The sequence below is a fragment of the Protobothrops mucrosquamatus genome, unplaced genomic scaffold, assembly GCF_001527695.2.
Source record: "Protobothrops mucrosquamatus isolate PMUCROS unplaced genomic scaffold, P.Mucros_1.0 scaffold1605, whole genome shotgun sequence".
Taxonomy (NCBI): domain Eukaryota; kingdom Metazoa; phylum Chordata; class Lepidosauria; order Squamata; family Viperidae; genus Protobothrops; species Protobothrops mucrosquamatus.
The window spans coordinates 223,954-245,377 of record NW_015387768.1 but is presented as its reverse complement, the minus strand read 5'-3'; the positions used below and the strand labels follow the sequence as shown (position 1 = coordinate 245,377).

Genomic DNA, 21,424 nt, shown 5'->3' with positions numbered 1-21,424 from the left:
GATTTTACTTAGGGATGATTTTAAGAATAATTTTAATAGGAATAACAGCTTCTAATATTTGGTTTTTAATTTGGTTTTATAGGGGTCTATATTTTTTGTATTTTGTATTTGTACTTGTTTTAATATGCTGTGCACCGCCCTGAGTCCTGCGGGAGAAGGGCGGTATATAAATTAAATTAATAAAAAAAAAATAAAAAAAAAAATAACTCAAGGTGCTAGTTATTATCTATAAAACAGTACATAATATAGGGCCTGGAGGACTGTCCGTTTTCCATAGCTCTTGTCCATCCTAAATTATCTGGCACAGTTGGCATGGTAAGGGTCCCACCAATTAAACTGTATCATCTGATGCAGCCCTTAAAACTTGGCTATTCCCTCAGGCCTTGGGCTGGAAAGGATGATAGACCTCTTGTGAAACAAGTAGCATATAGGAATTCATGTTATTTTTCTCTAAACATTTGTTTTTTTATTGTTTGTACAGTACTTTGTACACTACTCACAGTCATTATGGAGTTGTGCAGCCTATACCATGTTCCCCCCCAAAATAAGACCAGGTCTTATATTAATTTTTGCTCCAAAAGACGCATTAGGATATATTTTCTGGTTAGAACTTATTTTGGGGGAAATACGGTACTAAATGCATCTGTCTGGCTGATGATGTTAATTGGGGCTTATTTTGGGGGTGGGGCTTATATTATGAGCATCCTGAAAAATCATGCTAGGGCTTATTTTCCGGTTGGGTCTTGGTTTTGGGGAAACACGGTATATTAAAATAAACAAAATATGATGCAAGGCATAGTTTACTTAATTTCACTTAAATATTTACCACAGCAATGGTATTTGTAAAATAATATTTAACTTCAAATTGTGAGTCCATATTACCACCACACATAAATTCTTCCTATTATAAATGCATTGGATTACTATATTTAAAAATATACTTTCCCACAAGTCATTAAATATCTATCAAGAACCATTGTTTATACTGTTTGGTTCTTAAGAGGCTAATGTCAAGATCTGATATATGAAAAAAATGGTTAGACATCTCAATTTTTATATTAAAATAATGTTGTACATAATGTGCTAATATGTTTACTTGGCACTGCAAGAGATGTGTTGGTTAATTTTTGATGAATACAGTACCATAATTATTAACTTACATTGTATAATGAAGGTAAGGTTTATGTACAGCAGCCGGTAATTGTTTCTTTGGTGATCCTGGCTGGCAACTAGTTTCAAATATTGATGAAACATTTTCATCTTCACTATCATCCAAAATTAAATTTGGTGCATCTGTTTAATTAAAATAAAGATCTGATTAATATATAATATTGATCCCCTTGGAAGTATTAAAAGAACAATAATTTTCCAACACAGATTAAAATACACAAGCCTTTCACAGAGAAAAATTTAAAAAGTCAAGCCCAACATATTCAAATATTTAATCATCTTAAAATTCTTTCAATCCTGTTACAGAATTGATATTCTCAGTTATCAACACAGTTCTTTAGGAGTTATCATTCTGCTTAGAGACAGTGATGAAAAGTAAAGGAAATAAAATAAGTTTGTATCAGCTACCTAAAAACCTCCTAACAGTCTTCATCAAAAAATTACCAGAATACAAGTTCCAATTAGTCTCAACACTTTCTGACCTTGAGGACAAAATAACAAACAAAACCCATGTGTTTTAAAGGTCATTCACGCAATTTCTGCATTCTTCTACAATGGGAAAGCTAAGGCACCTTTTGGGTTTCTGAAAATGTCAAATTGCCAAGCCCAGTCTAAACATTGCTAAACAAAATAAACTTGGAGTAAATCTGTACTTTAAAGAGAGCAATAAGAAACATAAAACAAGCTATGTTGGAATATTCATTTTTTAAAAAAACAAACTATTCCCCCCCCCCCTAATATTTAGTACTTCTCTCAAGTTCATACAAGGAGTTGTTTTATTTCAATGCCTTATCTGTCATTGTTTAGAATAATTAAGAACAGATAACACTTATTTTTGTCCACTCAAATTTGTCTGGCTAAAGACAGTCTGTGATTTATTGATCCAAAAAAGAATTATAACTTTGCATTTGCAAGAATTTCCCCTGCATTACATTAAGGTAGAGCCTCGCTCCGAATGATACTCTCCCCGCAATATTTTCCAATAAAAGTTAAGAGTCGCACTTATACAGAAGTGATACTCATTGCCCATTATCTCACTTTATTCATCTCACTGTTGAGGACCGATCACAGCAATCTCTGAAAACCAATAATAGTCATCAATCAAATCAAGAAATATGTAACTGATTAAATTACTGTACAGGCAGTCCTCAACTTATGACTAGTCGCTTAGCAACTGTTCAAAATTGCAATGGGCCTCATGGGACTATTTACAACATGCATTTTAAGTTATGATGGCTGCTCTCTCGCCAAATCACACAATTGCATTTTGAGTGCTTGGAAATCAGTCCACAGTTATGGCCATTTGCAGTGTCCTACGGTCATGTATTGCAATTTAAGTTTTTTTGCTAGAAACGTGCATTTATTTCTGGCAAAAAAGGCCCAATGCAGATAATGGATTTGCTCAACGACCATGGTGATCCACTTAACGACTGTTGCAAGGCAAGTTATAAAATTGGGCACAATCACATGGTGATCCACTTAATAGCCGTATTTGCTGTATGTATTTATTGGGTTTATGCACTGCTGCAGTCAATCACCTCTTGGTGGCTTATAATAAAATGACAATTTAAACATCTAAATTCTGACATATATGAGAATAAGAGAAAGAAATATGGTACAATAAATTAAGTCAGCAAACTCATGAAAATGCTTTCTGGAATAATTCACTTTTTAATCGTTTCCAAAAGGCTAGAAGGGAGAGAATATAGTTTGACAGATTGCTTGAGATTGTGTTCTCCTTCTCTTCTTGGTCCTCCCCCATTGTCAGAATGACTCAGCTGCCAATCAAACTACAGTTGCCAATCAAATTGCAGCACTGGGCAGGAGGACAGGCAAGATGGCTGCCAGGAAGTTCTGCTACCACAGACCTCATTAGGAAGAAGCTGGGTAATCTGAACCCAAATCCAGAAAATAGTGTAGGTAAACAGTTTAGAAATACTAGTTCAAATAGAAAATCATTTTATTATTAAGATTCATTTCTGCACTAGTCAAAGGCATTGATTTACAATGTTCCTTTTTTATTTGCAAGCTTTCCTTTTGTAAAATAAAAATCTCTTTCCATCCATTGAAGAGAAATACAAAAACCCAATCAATTTCTAGTGTTTTGTGTTTACTGAGTCTGGGTCAATTTGATTATTAGTGATTCAAAAAAACAAAACAAAAACCTTTTGGGCACCAGGGACCGATTCCGTGGTTTTTCTGCCGACTGGAGAGTGTGTGGTTTTGTGTGCTGCCTGCATCCCATGGATAGGCGGACTGGTTGCTAGCGTGCCGCGGCCCAGTACCAGTCCACAGACTGGGGGTTGGGGACCCCTGTGCTACAACAGAGAAGCAGCGCCACCTAGCTGGAATTTCAAGGACCAGTCGTAACCACCACTTGTTCAACGTCATTGTAACTTCAAACATTTTCTGAATGAGTGGTCATTAACTGTGGATTACCTGTACTTTCTTTTTTCTCAAAGCTCAAGGCAGGTTTCTGAATGTTTTGCTTCATAATGGTTTCTGAATGTTTTCCCCAAAGTCATCCCCTTGGCTCCCTAAATTCAGAGAGCAAAGAACTCTCTTAAATTATTTCAGATATGCCCATTTTTTTCTGCCATCAGCTTATTTTTATTTTATACTTTATTGCCATTCACTTCTACCACCCTATCATTTAAAAAAAAATCAATCTTAGGCTTCTACAGGAACTAAGAGACTGCCATAAAATGGATTAAAAACACAGAAATACCTTCTCTTTTGTCACCCTGACTGAATTCAGCATGAGGAAATACTTTATGTAAAACAGCCAGAATCTCGTTGAAGGTTCTTTCCAACAATGGCCTTATGATGGGAGACAAAGCATGCCCTGATGATGTTACAGCACGTTGAGAAGCAGGCACGATATTCTGCATTGCATGATAGAAGTCTTGTGCACTGAGAACTATTGAAGAAACATCAAGCTGCAATTTTTGACTGCTCGCATAGATCTGAGGATAGCGCCGTCGCAGGGCAATCAAGGCAGCTTCAGTACAAAGTGCTTTTATGTCAGCGCCACAGTATCCTAAGGCATGAAAATAAAACATACAGTAGTTCTATTAAATAGTATCGATATTTTGTGCATGTCAAGCACGTCCACAAAGCTGAATGTGAACAGCAATATTCTACTGGATTCATACTGCACTGACCAGTGTGTATGTATAACCTAGATGATCTAAGAAAATAAATATTGAAATCTTCTTTTAAACAAAGAATACTCAAGAACACATGTAAGAAAACTGTGAGAGAAAATCTAGGAACCTATAAAAAAAGGAGAAATATACACATACAAATTAATGTTAATGTTAGTCTATACATACATGAGTGGAATTGTACCCAAACTAGCTAGCTAATAAAGCAGTAACTATGACAAAATGGATTCTCTTCCTATACCAAAATGTCTTTTGGGAAATGAGAACCAAAATAGATCAGGCAGGAAAGAATTTGAAAATTTTGTCACTTCACATACCATTGTGCATATTATAGATAGATGGAGAGAGAGAGAGAGAGAGAGAGAGAGAGAGAGAGAGAGAGAGAGAGAGAGAGAGAGAGAGAGAGAGAAAGATTAATTTCAAGAAAGTATTTGGCAATGACATCTCCCGATTTAATTAAAAAAAAGAACCTTTGCTTTGGGTTCACAGGGAAGAATGTCTATTTTCTACATTAAAAGCTCAGTAACTAAACAAGGTGGTGAGTTCTGTCCCTCTGCTTCCATGGTAACTACTTAATGACCATCCTCTCCAAAGATCAAGGCGCAACCTCACTGCTAAAGTGCAAGTTTCATAGATCGTTCTCTGAACAGCTACAGTTACTGTGATCCTGCAAACCTTCACAAAAACTCAAAATGTTTAGATTGCTATATAATTTGGGCTGGAGTACCGTGCAAGATTATTTTCCATTTTCTAAGAAGGTTTGAACAAAATTAAGTGGTTTGTAAACCTAACTCAATTTTATTTCCACTGGCTGAGAGCCAGAAACCGGGATTTTTCTGGGCAATGTTTCAGTGTAAACAGAGAAAAATCCCCATTTCAAAATCCATGTTCTTTCATAGTATTTGCTATCAATAAATGCCACACAAAATCTAATTTCTGAGCCTTATTAGCCTCAAGTCTAGCTCTTGATAGAATTTTTAATTAGTTTATGGCTCATTTTCTCAATTTAATTATCAGGAGATCCAATCTAAAATTAAGTCCTATTCACTTTCCTTTTGGAACAAATTGCATTCCAATTTGTTTCCTTCTTTTAGGGCAACTCTGCAAGAAATTATACTGCCCAACAAAGTAACTGCAAGCTTTCAAACAAAAAAAATAGATCCTTGTGTAATGAAATATGCAACACTTAAAATTTATATAACTTGGCTGCAATCATTGTATGTCTCAGTGCAGTATTTTACCATTCCTCTTCACTGACAAATTGGTATCTTACAGAATGTAAGTACTTTTTAGTACTAGGTGCTAGTAAAAACTACCTAGATAATAAAGCTCCGCTTTGGAATATTTTATACAAATAAAAGATGGCTATTGTCAGCTACTGTCATATCACTTGCTTATCTAACCATCCATTGGCAATATTCTGTGTCTGGTTTAGTGTTCCTGGAAGATGCTAAAATAGGATGTTTCTGGATGACTAAGCCCTCTAATTAAAATTCAAATGATGCAATGTTCAAACTCAGGGCTGGAACTATAGATTACTAGGCAAAATATGCTAGTTTACCAGGAAAAACAATAAAGTTATTTACCTGACTCTATAGTGGAAAGCAGAAATAGAAACACTTCCCCCTCCAGAATGTTGAATTATCATTCTCATGGTTCTTTATTTATTTATTTATTTATTTATTAATTGCATTTATATCCCGCCCTTCTCCTTTCGGACTCAGGGCGGCTGACAGATGATAAAAAGCTAACATAAATACATATTACACCTAGTTAAAATTTAATTAAAACGAAATATTTGAGAGTGTCCAATTAAAAGTAAGTTAGCTAGTGGAATTTGATAATTAAATTCAAAACTCCTGTGAGTGTCTGTCTGTCTGTCTGTCTGTCTGTCCGTCCCTCCCTCCCTCTATCTATCTATCTATCTATCTATCTATCTAGCTAGCTAGCTAGCTATCCATCTAGCTATCTATCTATCATCTTTGTAGGCTATCCACTCAGAATGATTCTGGATGACATACAGAAGCATGAAATCAGTACAACAATCAAAACCATAAAAAGGAAAAGGCAACCAAACAGTCGAAGAAAAGAGGTTCAGGACTGTTTGGAACTCTGAGAGGAAGCTGTTTCACTGGGCAGGTGTCATGACAGAGAAAGCATGCCTCCTACATATCTTCAGATTACATCACTTAATAAATGGAAGCATGCGGACAGTCAGTTCTTACAAAATGGGCAGATACAGGAAACTACTGATAACCAGATCAAGTAACAGTGTTACATAGGCATAGCATATCATGGCCTAACTCCTTGGGCCACCATGTTGTAGACTAGCTGAAGTTTCCAGATAGTCTTTAAGAGCATCCCTCTGTACACTGTATTGCAGTAATCTAGCCAAGAAATAACTAAGACATGAGAACATGCGAATAAGCACAAAAGCGCGAGCACACGCATACGCACACATACACACCACATATAAACCCGATCTAGATGTGAGTGCAACTGTAACACAAAGGTTTCTGGGCTGCAGCTGCCATTTGTTTCTCAGGCAGGAGCTGTGAGGTGTTTATTGAACCAATATATAAATGGTTAAAAATAAAACTTAAGCCTGCTCATAGCATAGTTGATTTTAAAGTACAAATAAGGCCAGCATACTGTGATATTCTTTGATTTACTCTTTCTATCTTGTAACAATCAGAAAGAAGAAACTTCAGGATAATGTTCTCAATAGTCTGATAATAGATTATGGGAGAATTGCTTTCCTGCAATGTGCCTAAACAATATTACGCCTAATAGTTTTGTATTATATATACAAAAGACAATATTCATATTTTAAGTTTTAATATTTTATATTTTTATTCTGTGTTTAATTTTATTTTTCCATCTGTGTACACTGCTCAACAGTAAAATATTTTGTATGGTTTTTTTTCTGCATTAAACATAGCATATAAAGGAAATTAATAATGCATTTATGCAATGCGGAAATTCATAATATTTTCAAAAATATGGAATAATAAATAGAAAAGAATTTCACATGTAAAAAGATATGTAACGGTAAAGAGTTTTAAATGAAGTATGATTTCAGGAAAGAACTGGCATGCAAGAGATTGATATGAGAGCTATAGCATGTTTTGTATTTACCAAATAGTATTTTGGAAGATGATCTTCTATAAAGTTATTTTACTTCAATATTTAAAAAGAATACAGCTATTCACTTGAAAAATTTGTGTGAAGTAAAACAGTGCAGAAATGGAAGCTGAAGCTAATATAGCTTGATGCACTTAGATCAAAATAAGAAACTATAATTATCCATCAGAAGTTAGTCTTAAAATGGGAGTAAAATAAGGATTATCCAAGCTTTATGAGAGGACTACAAGCATCCTACATAGCACTGAATCAGTTAGCAAGTCCTCACAAGCAGCTGCCTTAGAATATACACATAAAATATAGAGAAGAGATACTAATGTAAAATAACATAATATAACTTCAGGTTCATCTGATGACCTTTGCTATGAAAGAATTTACCATCGAGCTGAAATTCAAGAGAGGTTTTTGAATTTTAATAATACCTCTGATGAGGTAGCCTCTAAAAAAATTAAATATTTTAATCACGGTACAGAATATGTAACAGCAAGCAATGAGTTCAAAAGATGATGATGTAGTTAAAGATTGATGGAAATAAGAGCCACATGAAAAGTTATAAATTCCCAAGTAAATAAAGTTCAGTTGTTAAAAATCTTCTATAATTCAACCTTGTGCCCTATTTAATACATTATTTTCATTCATAATATATATTTATATTGGAAGGAAGAGTGCAATAAGAAAATCAGGTTATCCAAAGACCGAAAGCTTAGATCACATAAACTAAGATATATCACATCAAGATGTGGAATTAATATAAAGAAATATAAAGAAGTTGTAGATGAGGAGGTTCCATGGTACCAAAGCAGATCATCCAGATTCAGTCAGTTTTGTTCCATACAGTATACCCTTGTGAACTCTAAAGCGTCCTCCTTCCGTTATGTATTCAAGATGGACAATGATTAATATTTATATGTTACTTATATGTAAAGGTGTAGGTCTATACATATGTTGTACATAGTATGTTTAAATGTGTGTTATGTACTGCATGTGTACACTTTGAGAGCAAGCAACTAAATTTCATTTTTAATGTGTGCCATTGTGCCCATAGCAAAAAATGACAGTAAATCTTATCTATCTATCTATCTATCTATCTATCTATCTATCTATCTATCTATCTATCTATCTATCTATCTATCTATCTATCTATCTATCGTTCTATCGTTCTATCTATCTATCGTTCTTGGAAAGTGGAATAAATAAAGTAAATAATAAAAACAATGAGATTTGTTACCAGATGGAAACAGAAGGGGAGGAAAAGTCTCGAATTTTAGTTCATGTCACAAACCGTACATTACAGAAGAAATTGCAAACTGGAACAACTAAAATGCCCGAAGAATGAACACCTCCATTTTTAAGAGCAGATTTTAATATTGCCTTAACTGGTTTATTATAAAAAAAGTATATGGGATATCAGCACATATTAAATATATCTGATACATAACATAAAATAACCACAGACTGGAAGAAAAGTTTGACTGAGGAGTCCTCATGAATATGCAAGTAAATGTTTACAAATTACTTAAGTAAAATTTGATGCAATCAGGGAGTTCTGTTAGTATGTAAAGTACTTGTGTGAGTTAAAAATTCTCAAATTTTCAAGAGCTGGAAATATGTGGCTTTTATTTTATGATTTTACATCGTATCATCCTGACCTTATCAACTACTTCTATATCAATATTATTTTTCTTCCCATCTCAAATTGTCTAGAAACTTAGAAAATGCTACATTTCCATTTAAACCTGCATTTCAAACTGCAGGAAAATTTCTGTAGAGCTTCAAACTCTGGTTTCATAAGACCTGAATGGCATAAGACACAGATAGATCACCAACTACTTTGATAATGCTTCTGGGTCCGTTTTTCAAAAGATGACCCAATGAAGTATGCTTCCATTGTTTTTATGCATTTTCTAGCCATTTTGCATTATATAGGTCAGTGATGGCGAACCTTTTAGAGACCGAGTGCCCAAACTGCAACCTAAAACCCACTTATGCATCGTCGGGTGCTGGGTGGGTGTGGCCCATTGGGTGGGCGTGCCTGCGGTAGTAACAGCAGACTGGGTGGGACTAAAAAGTTCAATCAATCAATTCCAACTTTGCAAGATCTCCCCCCAAGAAGTTGAAATTGATTGATTGATTGAACCTTTTTTTTTTGTACACGGCGACGGAGGCCTAAAGCGAAAAGGTTTTATAAAACCCAGCTGAAGGCCTAGGACTAGGGCGACAGCGCGCGTGCCCACAGAGAAAGCTCTGAGTGCTGCCTCTGGCACCCGTGCCATAGGTTCGCCACCACTGATATAGGTATTTCATGCAGGTCTGTATCCAGGTTTTCTTAAAACCCCACACAATTTCTATTAACATTTTAGTTTTCCGTCCAATAGAATTTAGCCTTAAGAAGCCACTCGGTAATAACTAGGATTTGTGTACAGATTCTAAGATCAAAACAAAACATTAAAATGTTTAAACTAAGAACAAATCATTAGTGAAATCTATGATTATTAAGCATGTTACTTCTGCAAAATGCAGCCTTTTCTTCTTTATGACCCAAATCTTTCTTAGTGGCAATATCAAAAGCAAGCAAACTTTTCCCTCTAGAATTCCCCACAAGGGCTGAATAATAGAAAGTGTTTATCAATGGCATCAAATAAAACACTAAGTAAACATGTGAGTTTAAAAGATGCACATAAATTTTTAAAATGCCGAACAGACTATGTATTACAAGCTTTTAAAACAAAAAATGACTCATCTTTGTAAATGATGAAAAAGTGTTATTCTTTTATTAGACTTGCACAATATTTGTGAGATTTAAAAATAAAAAGATTCCTCTATCTTCAAAGGAAAATGGTTTTTTTTTCTATTTTAGACTTAACAGATTTTTCTGCAAATCTAAGCAATCACCCACGTTATATGGCATATTTTTATAAGATCTGTAAGAGAGGTCTTCACATTCATAAAATATCACTTTTCAAACTGAAATATTGGTCAACGAAGGACCCAAATTGTATTTTCTATCTGCTAAATGATTGTTGTAGAGTCACTAAAAGAATCTATATGAAATGGATTTGGCACATGCTTTCTTACACCAGACAAAGCTCAATTTGTCATTTGTTGGATAATTGCTTTCTTCTCACCAGAAGATGTTGGGGTCTTTGCAGATCAAAAGTGGAAGAATGCTGCTTCGGAGATAGATGTTCCTGTGGATGAAGAGGATAATTCGGATGTACAGTATCTGTCTGAATGGACGGCGCTCAGTTTAAAATGTTATTGTTCTGTTGGAGAGTTGAATGATCTGATGCCGCTGTTTTTCAAAATTGAAGACTAACACAAGATTGACAGAAGATGAGCATTGTTTTGAAGAGACTGTGTTTTTAGTGATGTATTTGCAATACTAAAGTATGTCTCTTAGCAATCTTATTCTGATGCTCCGTCTTTAGTAAGAAACAACTGCAACAGTTGCTAATATAGTAAGATTTTTATTTTGTTCAGCAAATCTGCTATGCAGTATTTCATGTCTGGTGTTCCATAATATGTTTTAGGTATGTATAGTGCCCAACTCAAGAGACAGAAAATCCTATCCTGTGCCAGTCATTCACTTAAGCTAATTATACTTTAGAATTTGGAGGATTATTAAGGTAGATGTTTTTAGTTGCAAACCATATCATAAAAAAATATTGTAGGAAAGCAAGCATTTATCCCAATTTTATTTGTTGAATAATCACAGCTGATATTAATTCTTCCTTATAAAACTTTATCCTATTGGTTTTGGAACTGTTTTGCATAGTCCTATGAAAGAACATGGATCATGCCAAGATTTTTCAAAATATATTAAGATTTGAGGTAATGACAGGAAACTTTGGCAAATGGCATGAAAATAAATACTTACATTTTCTAACATGAAATAACATGAACCTTCAAATATAAAATGGAAAAAGTGATCACAATTAGAAATTTAATCAGAAAGCTTCGAACATTCTTGAATGTTCTTTCAGGAATGAAAACAGAAAGCAAAATAATAAGATGGTACCACTCACCAACACATTTTTCAGCTAGTTCTCCTAAAAAATGATTGGACAATTTTGGATTCCAGTCCCTGGTATGAATTTGTAAAATGTGCTTTCTTGCCTAATAGAGAAATAAAGATATTTTTAAAACTTCATCACAAAATTGTATCAAATACATCAGTCATACAAATAGTTCATCAACTTCTCTTTAATATATTTTCTCCAAAATCATTTAGTATAGAAAAGTTATTGAACTAAAGAAGTATCATAATAAAGGACTGCTATTGGAATGTTTAGGGTAGAAATATCGATAGCAAAACTGACTCTAATAAATTTTTGTTCTAAAAGCAGCTAAAGAAGTATGCATTATTCTCTTTTAATTATTTACTACTCTATATAAATATTATAAATATAGCATTGTCAGTCTAGTAAACATAACTATAATGATTCAAAGGAAGATTTCAATAAACGTATGCTAATATAAAAATTGATGTTGTGAGCTATGCAGCAATACTTCGGTTGGTAAACAGAATGCTCATAATCAAAAAGCTTCTAGCATGGTTGTTTTGAATAAGTTTCAAGCTCATATCGGAATGAAGTGCATTATATCTAGTTTCAGGCAAAAGCTAACAATTCCACTGGGAATACTGAAGGGTCTAATATCTTGGATTGGGGTAGATATGATTTAACTACAGCAATTTTCCACATATAATAAGCATTATCTGAGACTATGAAGTTCTCATCATTTCAAAAATTAGCTTGGAATATGAAAGCACAAGAAACTATAAGACACATAAAGATAGCCTTTTATATGCCTACCTTTTGATCAGGCAAACTAAAAAGAAATTCCCTGTCAAAGCGACCTGGTCTCCTGAGTGCTGGATCTATAGAATCAAGTCTGTTTGTAGCACCAATGACAACTATTTCACCTCTGTTGTCCAATCCATCCATGAGTGCAAGTAATGTAGACACAATAGAGCTAAAACATATCACAACATAATTTTGCTTAGGGCAAAGTATTAATAGAGACATGCAGCATTTCAAATTTAACTTTAAACAAACAAGTGACAAGTACATATTGCCAAAACATAGGGTAAAGATAAAGATTTCCCCCGTTCAATTGTGTCCATCTCGAGGGGGTGACGCTCATCTCCGTTTCTTAGCTGAAGGAGCCAGCATTGTCCAAAGACACTTCCATGGTCATGTAGCCAGCAGGATTATATGCTGAGGAGCACAGAATGCTGTTACCTTCCCACTGAAGTGGTACCTATTTATCTACTTGCATTTGCATGCTTTCGAACTGCTAGGTGTCCAGGAGCTGGGGCAAATAATGAGAGCTCATCCATTGCATGGCACTCGGGTCTCAAACCTTGGCTGTCAGCATTCCAGCTGACAAGCTCAGCATCTTTAACCACTGAACCATCACACCACCTTTTGCCAAAACATAATTAATCCTGAATTCTACTTGTTTAGACGTTCATGAATATTGATTCTAGTTTTGTGGCCCACTTTTCTATTTCCAGGGCACTTAAGTTACTCTCTCTCTCTCTCTCTCTCTCTCTCTCTCTCTCTCTCTCTGTGTGTGTGTGTGTGTGTGTGTGTGTGTGTGTGTGTGTGTGTGTGTTTATGTGTGTGAATTAAAACCAATTTTTTTTTAAAAAAAAAATCTTAAATACTTAAAATCATTAATCAACTTGAAAATCCTGACTAAAGTGAACATGGAAACTGGGAGCTAAACACAACTCTTAAGGAAGTGTTTTTTTAAATCTGGGTGTGATGCAAGAGAGGGATCTCGTCTATGGGCCAGATAAACGGAATTCTGAAATCAGGGTACATTTTTAGGAGATCTCCTATTTTCAATATTAGTGTTTGGGCACACTAAGATAGGTGGCTGTTATTTGAGGATTTAAAGGTTAAAATTTGTATTTTGAATTCAACCTGAAAAACAGTCTGCAAATAGATTCTGAACATGATTTTCACGCACTTAGGGTCATATCGTAGCTACCAAAATGTTGCATCAATTATGTAAGACAAGAAAATCTTTCACCATCAGATACCATGCTCACCCTCAGATGCCAACTCCATTCTAACAAAATGTAAAAGCTAGAATAAGCTCTAGTGCATGGTGAAGAGTTTAAGATGCTAGCTGAGAGTCATAGTTGCTTTCCTGATCTATTCAATAACCTTAGTCTGAATGTTAATGTCAGACTTATAGAACAGTAAGTCTCAGACAGAGGTAAGAAAGAAAAGTTTTCCTTTCCCTTAATTGTTTCTCTCAATATTTTCATTTAGAATTAACCTGGATAACATGAATGTTTTAATTGTGATGTTATTAAAAAGCTAGAAGACCATCTAATTATCATGAAGGGGTTTTTTTTGTTAGATAATAATCTGAAAGGAGAGGCTATTCTTGAAATAGCCAGTCTCTCAATCTATTTCCAAGCAGGTAATTAATTCAATGTTTATTCTCATCCATGTCCTTTCTGTCTCAGACTCAGTAAAGTAGTCCTATTTTCACTGCACAAATGAAAATGACTCCTTTTTGTGTGCCAAGAACCCACTAAGTTATATTCAACATCTAAGAAAGGTCAAATGTTACAATCACGGGATCAATGGAATAAGGAAGGCAAAAGGTACTGAGTTAGGCTGAGTGGCGCAAGCATTTGACAAACGAGCTATTTAATTGTCCCAAGGATGCTTTTCAAAATGGCAACAGGACTTTGTTGGTTTTTTTCTTTGAAAACATTTCACTTCTCATCCAAGGAACTTCTTCGGTTCTGACTGCATGGTGGGAAGTGGAAGGAAATTTCCACTATTTATGCATCCAGTACTACATACACTAGAAGTAACATGCTAGTCTCACCTGTGAATTTGGTCTTGTCTACTGGAGCGGACAGGGGCCAAGCCATCTATTTCATCAAAAAAGATTATGGATGGCCTCATCAGGTATGCCTGGGGTAAGCAAAAAACAAAATAAAATAGATATGAAAATAATTTTTATACTTTTAAAAGATGCAACAAAAATATCTTTAATTTCTGTATTGAATTGGAAACACTAAGGTTTTAGAGTTGACTCATAATTATAAAGCCAAGAAAATGCATTAATTCTGCCCTGTCTACATACTGCAGATTACCTTCCACAGCTAATAGGTAGACTTCATGATGCCAGAACCTGGTAGCCTCCACATGAGTAGTGATAGGGTGGATTAGGATTGGGGGAAGGTAATATGCTTATCCCTGCAGCCCCATGTCAAATGTGAAAATAAACTTTAAAAGCTCTGGAAAAAAAAAAGAAATTGGGCCCTCTTTGTAGCTTATTGAAAAATATTTCTGCATTTCAAAGCAGTTGATCTTTTGAGTTTTCTGAAAATTTCCTTTGAACTAAGCTCAATTCCCAATGACTCTTACTGATGACCTAAAATTTGCGGAGCTTTCTTGGTAACATTACAGAAGTGGTTTGCCTTTTCCTACTTCCAGGATATATTTCAACAGACTACCCTACAGCTGCAATCTTTCATGGTGATCTTTCATAGATGTACTAATCAGGTCCATTCCTAATCGGCTCCACAAGATTAGCTATTGGTGGCTAGGGTGTAATCTACGCAAATACCATCTCATCTAATGCCAGTTACACAGACACAAAATATTTCTTCATGTCTTGTTATGATTCATGGTTATCCCCAGCAATTGTTTCTACTCTTTGCTGTTATTTCACATTTAATAACGTTTTCTTTTTCCTACAATGACTCCAACAAATATTAATAGAGGAACACACCATGATCCAAGGCAGTTAGTTAACTCAGTCTGGCAATATGACAACAGGGACTGGAAACAAAATCAGTTTTCATCCAGCTATTCTGAATGGGAAATGCTTTTGCCCATTATGGCATTACGTTTGCAAACACAGGGGGGATATATTAGCAATTAGCAAAAAATGTTCACATGAACCTCTCGCTTCAGCTGAAGGACTGAATACATAAAATTGTGTACTAACTTGATCAAAGAGGAGTCGAAGCTGCCGTTCAGATTCACCAACCCATTTGCTGAGACAGTCTGCTCCCTTCCTCATAAAAAAGGCAACTTTTCTGTCTCCATGAGTGCATTCATTGGCCAGAGCTCTAGCCACCAAGGTTTTACCTGTTCCAGGAGGACCATAAAACAAACAGCCCCTGAAGACAAATGGACAGACACAAATCACTATTTCTTTTTCTTTATAAACAGCCCAGTATTTGCTACCCACATAAGGGACACAAGAGCTCAGTGATCTGTTTTGGATACCCAGTGAAATGAAAGTTATTGCTAATTAAAAACAATGAAGGGGGAAAGGAGAAAATATTTACAAGGAGTGGTTATTATTTTTAATCTATGTTATTTTTTTTCTATTTTAACAAAAATGTCATTCACTTTTTTCTAATATGCTGGGCCAATTTATTGTTGCATATAAGCATCATAAATTAACATGAACATCAGAGATAGGGCATACATGTGACATCTCGGGTGTCAAGTGGGCAGCTACAGTATATAAATCAAATATTCTTGAACCAATGCAAATGAATAAAGTTATAACACTAGTTTTGTTATAACTAAATAGCAATCTCCCAAACTTCCTGCTCTCATGCAACCATTAGTTCTGGTAAATTGGGCAAGGAGGAATGAAAACAGTGATGAGCCTTGGGACAAAAATTAGTCTTTGTTAGGAAAATCCTATGCTTAGCTGTCTCATACAGCACATATACAGCATCAAACTTTTACAGTGAGGAATTTTGCCAACTTTTAGTTTCTTTGGAGGCTTTCCATGACTATTTTCCATCTTTATTGGCATCCATTCATCTTTAAAAATTCAATAGCTCCTTTCATAAGTCACAGAACCCACAATGCTATTCTGCTTCTGTGTTACATTTAAAAATCAAGCTGCTTTTTTCATGGTCTTGTGAAACATACTAGGGAATCAAATCTAAATTCTGCATTCCTAAGTTACATGGATATGAACTTACACATATCTGAGGACCTGACATATCTGAGGCCTTACACATATCTGAGGACCTGACATATTTCGGAAGCCTTTTGAAAATTCCATAGTTTCCCAACCATTATTGAAATCAAAAGTTTAATTTTAGAAGATAATTCTGAATAAACAAACTTAGTTGCATTTTTCTTTGTATAGGATGGATCAATATTGATTTATTCCGTATTTTACAATATTACTGAACTAATTCGCTTTGTTAAATTTTTCACAGAAGTGGAGAATGGTTTTCGTCTGACAGCTCTATCTTCCTTAGCTTTCTCACACTTCTAGATTGGCAACTTTAAATTGTGAAAGATATAAAATACCTTTTCTGCAAGAATTTTTTTTTAAGCAAGATATTTCATCAAATGTCACACTAATGTATTTGACTTGGCCTATTATCTTCTTCTCTCAGCAAACTTAACAATTTCAGCAACTTTCTCACAACTATACCTTTTTTCCAGAGATTTGGAGGCATATTGGGGCATGAGGCAGAGAATCTGATCTAGGAATGGCTTTTTTTCTGCTTAAGTCAGACAGGTGAATCCAACTGCAGGCAGCAAAACCAGGAGTGTCCCCTCCCCCTTCAAATAATTTCCACTATGTTGTACCTTTTAATCTGACAAAAAATAAGATCTTAAATTAAAGAAATATGGGAAATAATGGCCCGTGTGGTTTATTTTAATTAAATTACATTAATTCAGATCTAGCTTTTAGCTATTATTTACAATAGCCCTAAATCCAGCAAAGTTTCTGTATTCTGGTAGATTAATTCAAGTGTAAATATGAACAAAGCCTACCTTGGTGGCTGAATTTTGAATTTTTCAAATATTTCAGGATACAGAAGAGGAAATATAACCATTTCCTTAAGTGCATGAATATGATTGCTCAACCCACCTATACTATCAAAACGGACCTAAAAGGAAGATAAAAAGCAATAAAAGAAATTAGCATTTGGAAATATAGCTTATCATTTGCCCAGTTTACGTGGAAAAGCCATCAAACATATTTCAAACTTTCAGTAACAAAAATATTATCCACAATGGTTTACTTTTAATCTGGTGTAAGCAAAGTAGCCATAAACATTTCATTCTTTAAGACTGAATTTTACAAAGCCGCTTAAAGATTTTCCTTTTAGCACAGATAGTCAATTCTAAACAAAGAAAAGCACACCGATTTGTCAAGAGTCATTGGATCCACGTCAGCCAAGCTTGCTCCAACTTTCACCCGTTCACGCAGGACTCCACTAGCCAAATCTTCTGCTCTGAAATTCATTGGCAGACATCTATGACATATTTTAAAAAAAACATGAATTTCATGCTGTATAAAGATGCATGCCTAGAATGGAACTGTGACTTTTCAGGTACAGTATTTCATCTTGTCCCACAAATACAATGAGAACTTTAGTCATTAGAGAGAGAAAAATATGATTTTCATAAAGACATAATGGACAAATAACCTCACTGCCACTCCCAAAAGTAAGAAAATTCAAATAATACTTCCAAATAAATTGGGCTGCATTTGAAATTACATTCAGTGGAATTCTGCTAACAGCAGAGGAAGGAAGAAGGCAGTACATTTTAGAAACAGTTGGGATGGGCCCAGTCTATAATTCATGTGAAGTCCCTGGCTGCCCTTGTTCAGACTTCTTATTCTTCATATTCTTCTTCATTAAGACTTTAGGCACTTGTTAACAATCCCATACAAAGGGGGGGAAAACACGGAAGGTAAAACTTTTAGTCCACACATTCTGATAATGTCAGTATGCCCCCAGCCTAAAAATGTTGCCATTCTTTTCTATGCGATCTCATATGCCCTGAAAAGTTGTCAAATAGGTACACAATTTTATAGAATAACCTTGAAGGCATTCTGTTCCGTGATGACAAGAAAGATATTCTACTCTGTTCTGGCATAGAAGGTACCGATTAGGACCAAAGAAGAACAATAATCAAGAAAAAACAATGCCTCATTCCTTTACCTCCAATAGAAATGCAAATTTATGTTCACAGATGGGCAAGTCTGAAGAAAGCCCATGATATCAAAACATGTTTTACATGTATAACTTCTATGAGTAGAAGATAATATTTGCAGCTGAGAGTTGAATTGTGGGGTCCTTGGTGCTCTCTGAGCTTGGTTGTTTTCTTGCAAACATTTTATTAACAAGCTAGATAACATTATCAATGAGCACTGATGATGTTTCCTATCCTAGTTTGGTAATGAAACATGTGCAAGAAAACAACCAAGCTCAGAGAGCACCAAGGACCCCACATGTATGACCGTGCCTCGTAACAGCACCCTTAATTAGAATACAACAATTTCCACATGGTTGGCAAATTTCATCAGGCCAAGCACATGGAACCAATCCATTTTTCCCCCGTAGCTGAATGATGACAAAGAAATTGTTACCTGTTTCTCGCTCTTGCCATGCTTTTAGATTTTCTTCTTTCAAATCGTTCTTCATCTGAAGAGGTTGTATCACTACTATGAATGGCGTGTTTCTTTCTCCTGCGGAAGCAATAGAACATTTCACTGAAGATCAGTGTGCCCTGAATTGTGCTTAGTGAATGTGAACAAATTAAAACAGATAATTTAAAGCAGGGATGTTAAACTGCTGGCCCGTGGGCCGGATGCATCATCCGGAAGCCACGCCCACCGTTGCCGGCAATGGCTAAACTGTCCCAATACATTGCGCGACGTCACGAGTTTGACATGTCTGATTTAAAGGTTGCAATGTCTTTTGTTTAATGTTTCTCTTGTTTTCATCACTTGATCTGGTTCAGATGCCACAATACACTGATATGTTAGAGAAGCAACAAGACACAGCAATCCTTAGTCTTCCCTATATACCCAAACTCTGTTGTTCCAATGTAAAGGAGAAATTGTGGTTTGATTTTGACTACAAAAGAGGATCAATATTTCAAGTTCTTTAAGACAGATTAAGCCACAATTTCTAAATTGAACTTTAATGGGAAAAATGAACCCTGAAAACAATGCAGAGGAAAGACAATAGGTCATTCTCTATTAGGGACAGAACAAGAATCATCCCATTCATTCCTCATCAAACTTTAATTAAAAACTTTTAATTTATTGGCCCATCATTACCATTAAGTCTGTTTTCAAAAAAGCTAAAAACAATTTTATGCATTTATATTTTATACCCAAAATGTAAGAAACTGACAAAAACAAAAAAAATGGCAAAACTATTCAAAGATTGTTCATAAAACATTACTTCAGCAAAATTTCTGGCAGAAATGGCTTCCAGCATATCAAACTATGACAATGGTTTAGAGGGGTAATTTGAAAAGTATTTCTCTGCATTGTGTTATGCTTTCTTTCTCTTTTATTTTATAGTTGTAAACCACTTCAATATATATCATTGCTGCTAACAGAGGAAGGATGCATTGGCTTAGCTTTTGTATTTTTTACCCAGCCTATTCTTCAAGAAATTATTCCTGAAAAATCCAACATGGTAGCATAATGGCAATAGAAAATATCCTAGTATATTATTTACCTGATATGGCTTCTTCTTGCAGGAGATCTATGAATGTCAAATAATGTGTTTTCCCTTTTCTTTTGGTGTGCTGGAACTAGATAAGATAATCAAGTTGACATGTGAACATTTTTACAGAACTATATAAAAATCTAGTTCCTTGCTGTAAGACAGTGGTTCTCAACCTTTTTAATGCCGCGACCCCCAACCAGTCGTAAGTCGAGGACTAAACCGGTCGTAAGTCGAGGACTAAACCGGTCGTAAGTCGAGGACTAAACCGGTCGTAAGTCGAGGACTACCCAACCGGTCGTAAGTCGAGGACTTTCCCTGCCCGGGAGCACCACGCATGCGTGGTTCTGCCCCCTGCGCCGGCCGAGGCATAGCTGGCAAGCGGCAGAGACGGAGCAGGCCGACCACCAGCTGGCCCAGCTCAAGGGAGGTAAGGCACCCGCCGGAAAAGGGGAAAAAAATGGCGGACAGCCTTGCTTGGCGACCCCCGTGAAATGGTCGATCGACCCCAAATGGGGTCGCGACCCATAGGTTGAGAACCGCTGCTGTAAGACATCTTAATACTTTTCATAAATCAGAAATGTTTGCAAATAAGGTGTATTTCTTCATCCTCTCTTCTCCAAATTTGTTTTCTTAAATTCCGTGTTTATGTGCTCCTAGTCACAGTTGTATTTTAATGAGCCATATTGAATTCTCGTTTTAGAACACCTTTGACTAAACATTGCAGCATAATGAAGGCAAAAGCTTTAATAGAGCAAACTCTATATTGCTGACTTACAAAAGAATTCTCATTGAAATATAGTCATATGCAATTCTGTGTCTTTCACTATGGCGTAGTACAGTGTCTTGATTTAACATTACCAACACAAACAGAAAGGTAAAAAGCCAGGTTTATTAAATACTTCCCAACTCTCCTATCCAACATAATCAAGAAAAGTAATACAAACCAAAAAGTAAGTTAATGTAAGAGTTTGCATGTAATAATAAGCTATAATATTAAACAAATGATGTACTGTTAAACAAATTACCAAAATAATCACAAAGTTTAATTTATCTGAAATAATTTCAGGCAAGCACAAAATAGCAAAGCAGAAATTTATTAAATCAAAATTATTCTGATTTATTATTTATGAAAAACATAGGGAAATGGGTAAGCATTATGCCTTGCATGGATTTATACTAAACAACTTTGCATGCAGTCCCAAAAACATGTTCTGAGTGAGTTGTCCAGTGAGTGGACAGAGATCTTAGAGGCATTTCTAATTTTATCAAGTAGGGACTGTGGCAGAATTATTCATTTATTTATTATATTTACATTCTGGCACAATCAAACAGCTCTTGGTGGTCATGTAAACATAACCACAAACAGGACTATATCTACTTTTTTCAATAAGTAAATCAAAGAAAGGAAAATACAGGACACATAAGATGCTACCTTAAGTAC

The 21,424-nt window shown here is 35.3% G+C and overlaps 1 protein-coding gene across 1 annotated transcript in view; it reads right to left on the bottom strand.

Moving 5' to 3' along the window:
- The window catches only part of ATAD2B (ATPase family AAA domain containing 2B), a 79,292-nt gene that overhangs the window by 34,992 nt on the left and 22,876 nt on the right, over positions 1-21,424 (bottom strand). The window contains exons 8-17 of the mRNA XM_015822557.1: positions 19,993-20,068; positions 18,888-18,986; positions 17,655-17,766; positions 17,282-17,397; positions 15,471-15,645; positions 14,340-14,428; positions 12,296-12,455; positions 11,507-11,597; positions 3,899-4,210; positions 1,161-1,293 (exon numbers count right to left, since the gene is read on the bottom strand). Of these exons, the coding sequence (XP_015678043.1) occupies positions 1,161-1,293; positions 3,899-4,210; positions 11,507-11,597; positions 12,296-12,455; positions 14,340-14,428; positions 15,471-15,645; positions 17,282-17,397; positions 17,655-17,766; positions 18,888-18,986; positions 19,993-20,068 (1,363 nt within the window). The remainder of the gene's footprint in view (positions 1-1,160; positions 1,294-3,898; positions 4,211-11,506; positions 11,598-12,295; positions 12,456-14,339; positions 14,429-15,470; positions 15,646-17,281; positions 17,398-17,654; positions 17,767-18,887; positions 18,987-19,992; positions 20,069-21,424) is intronic.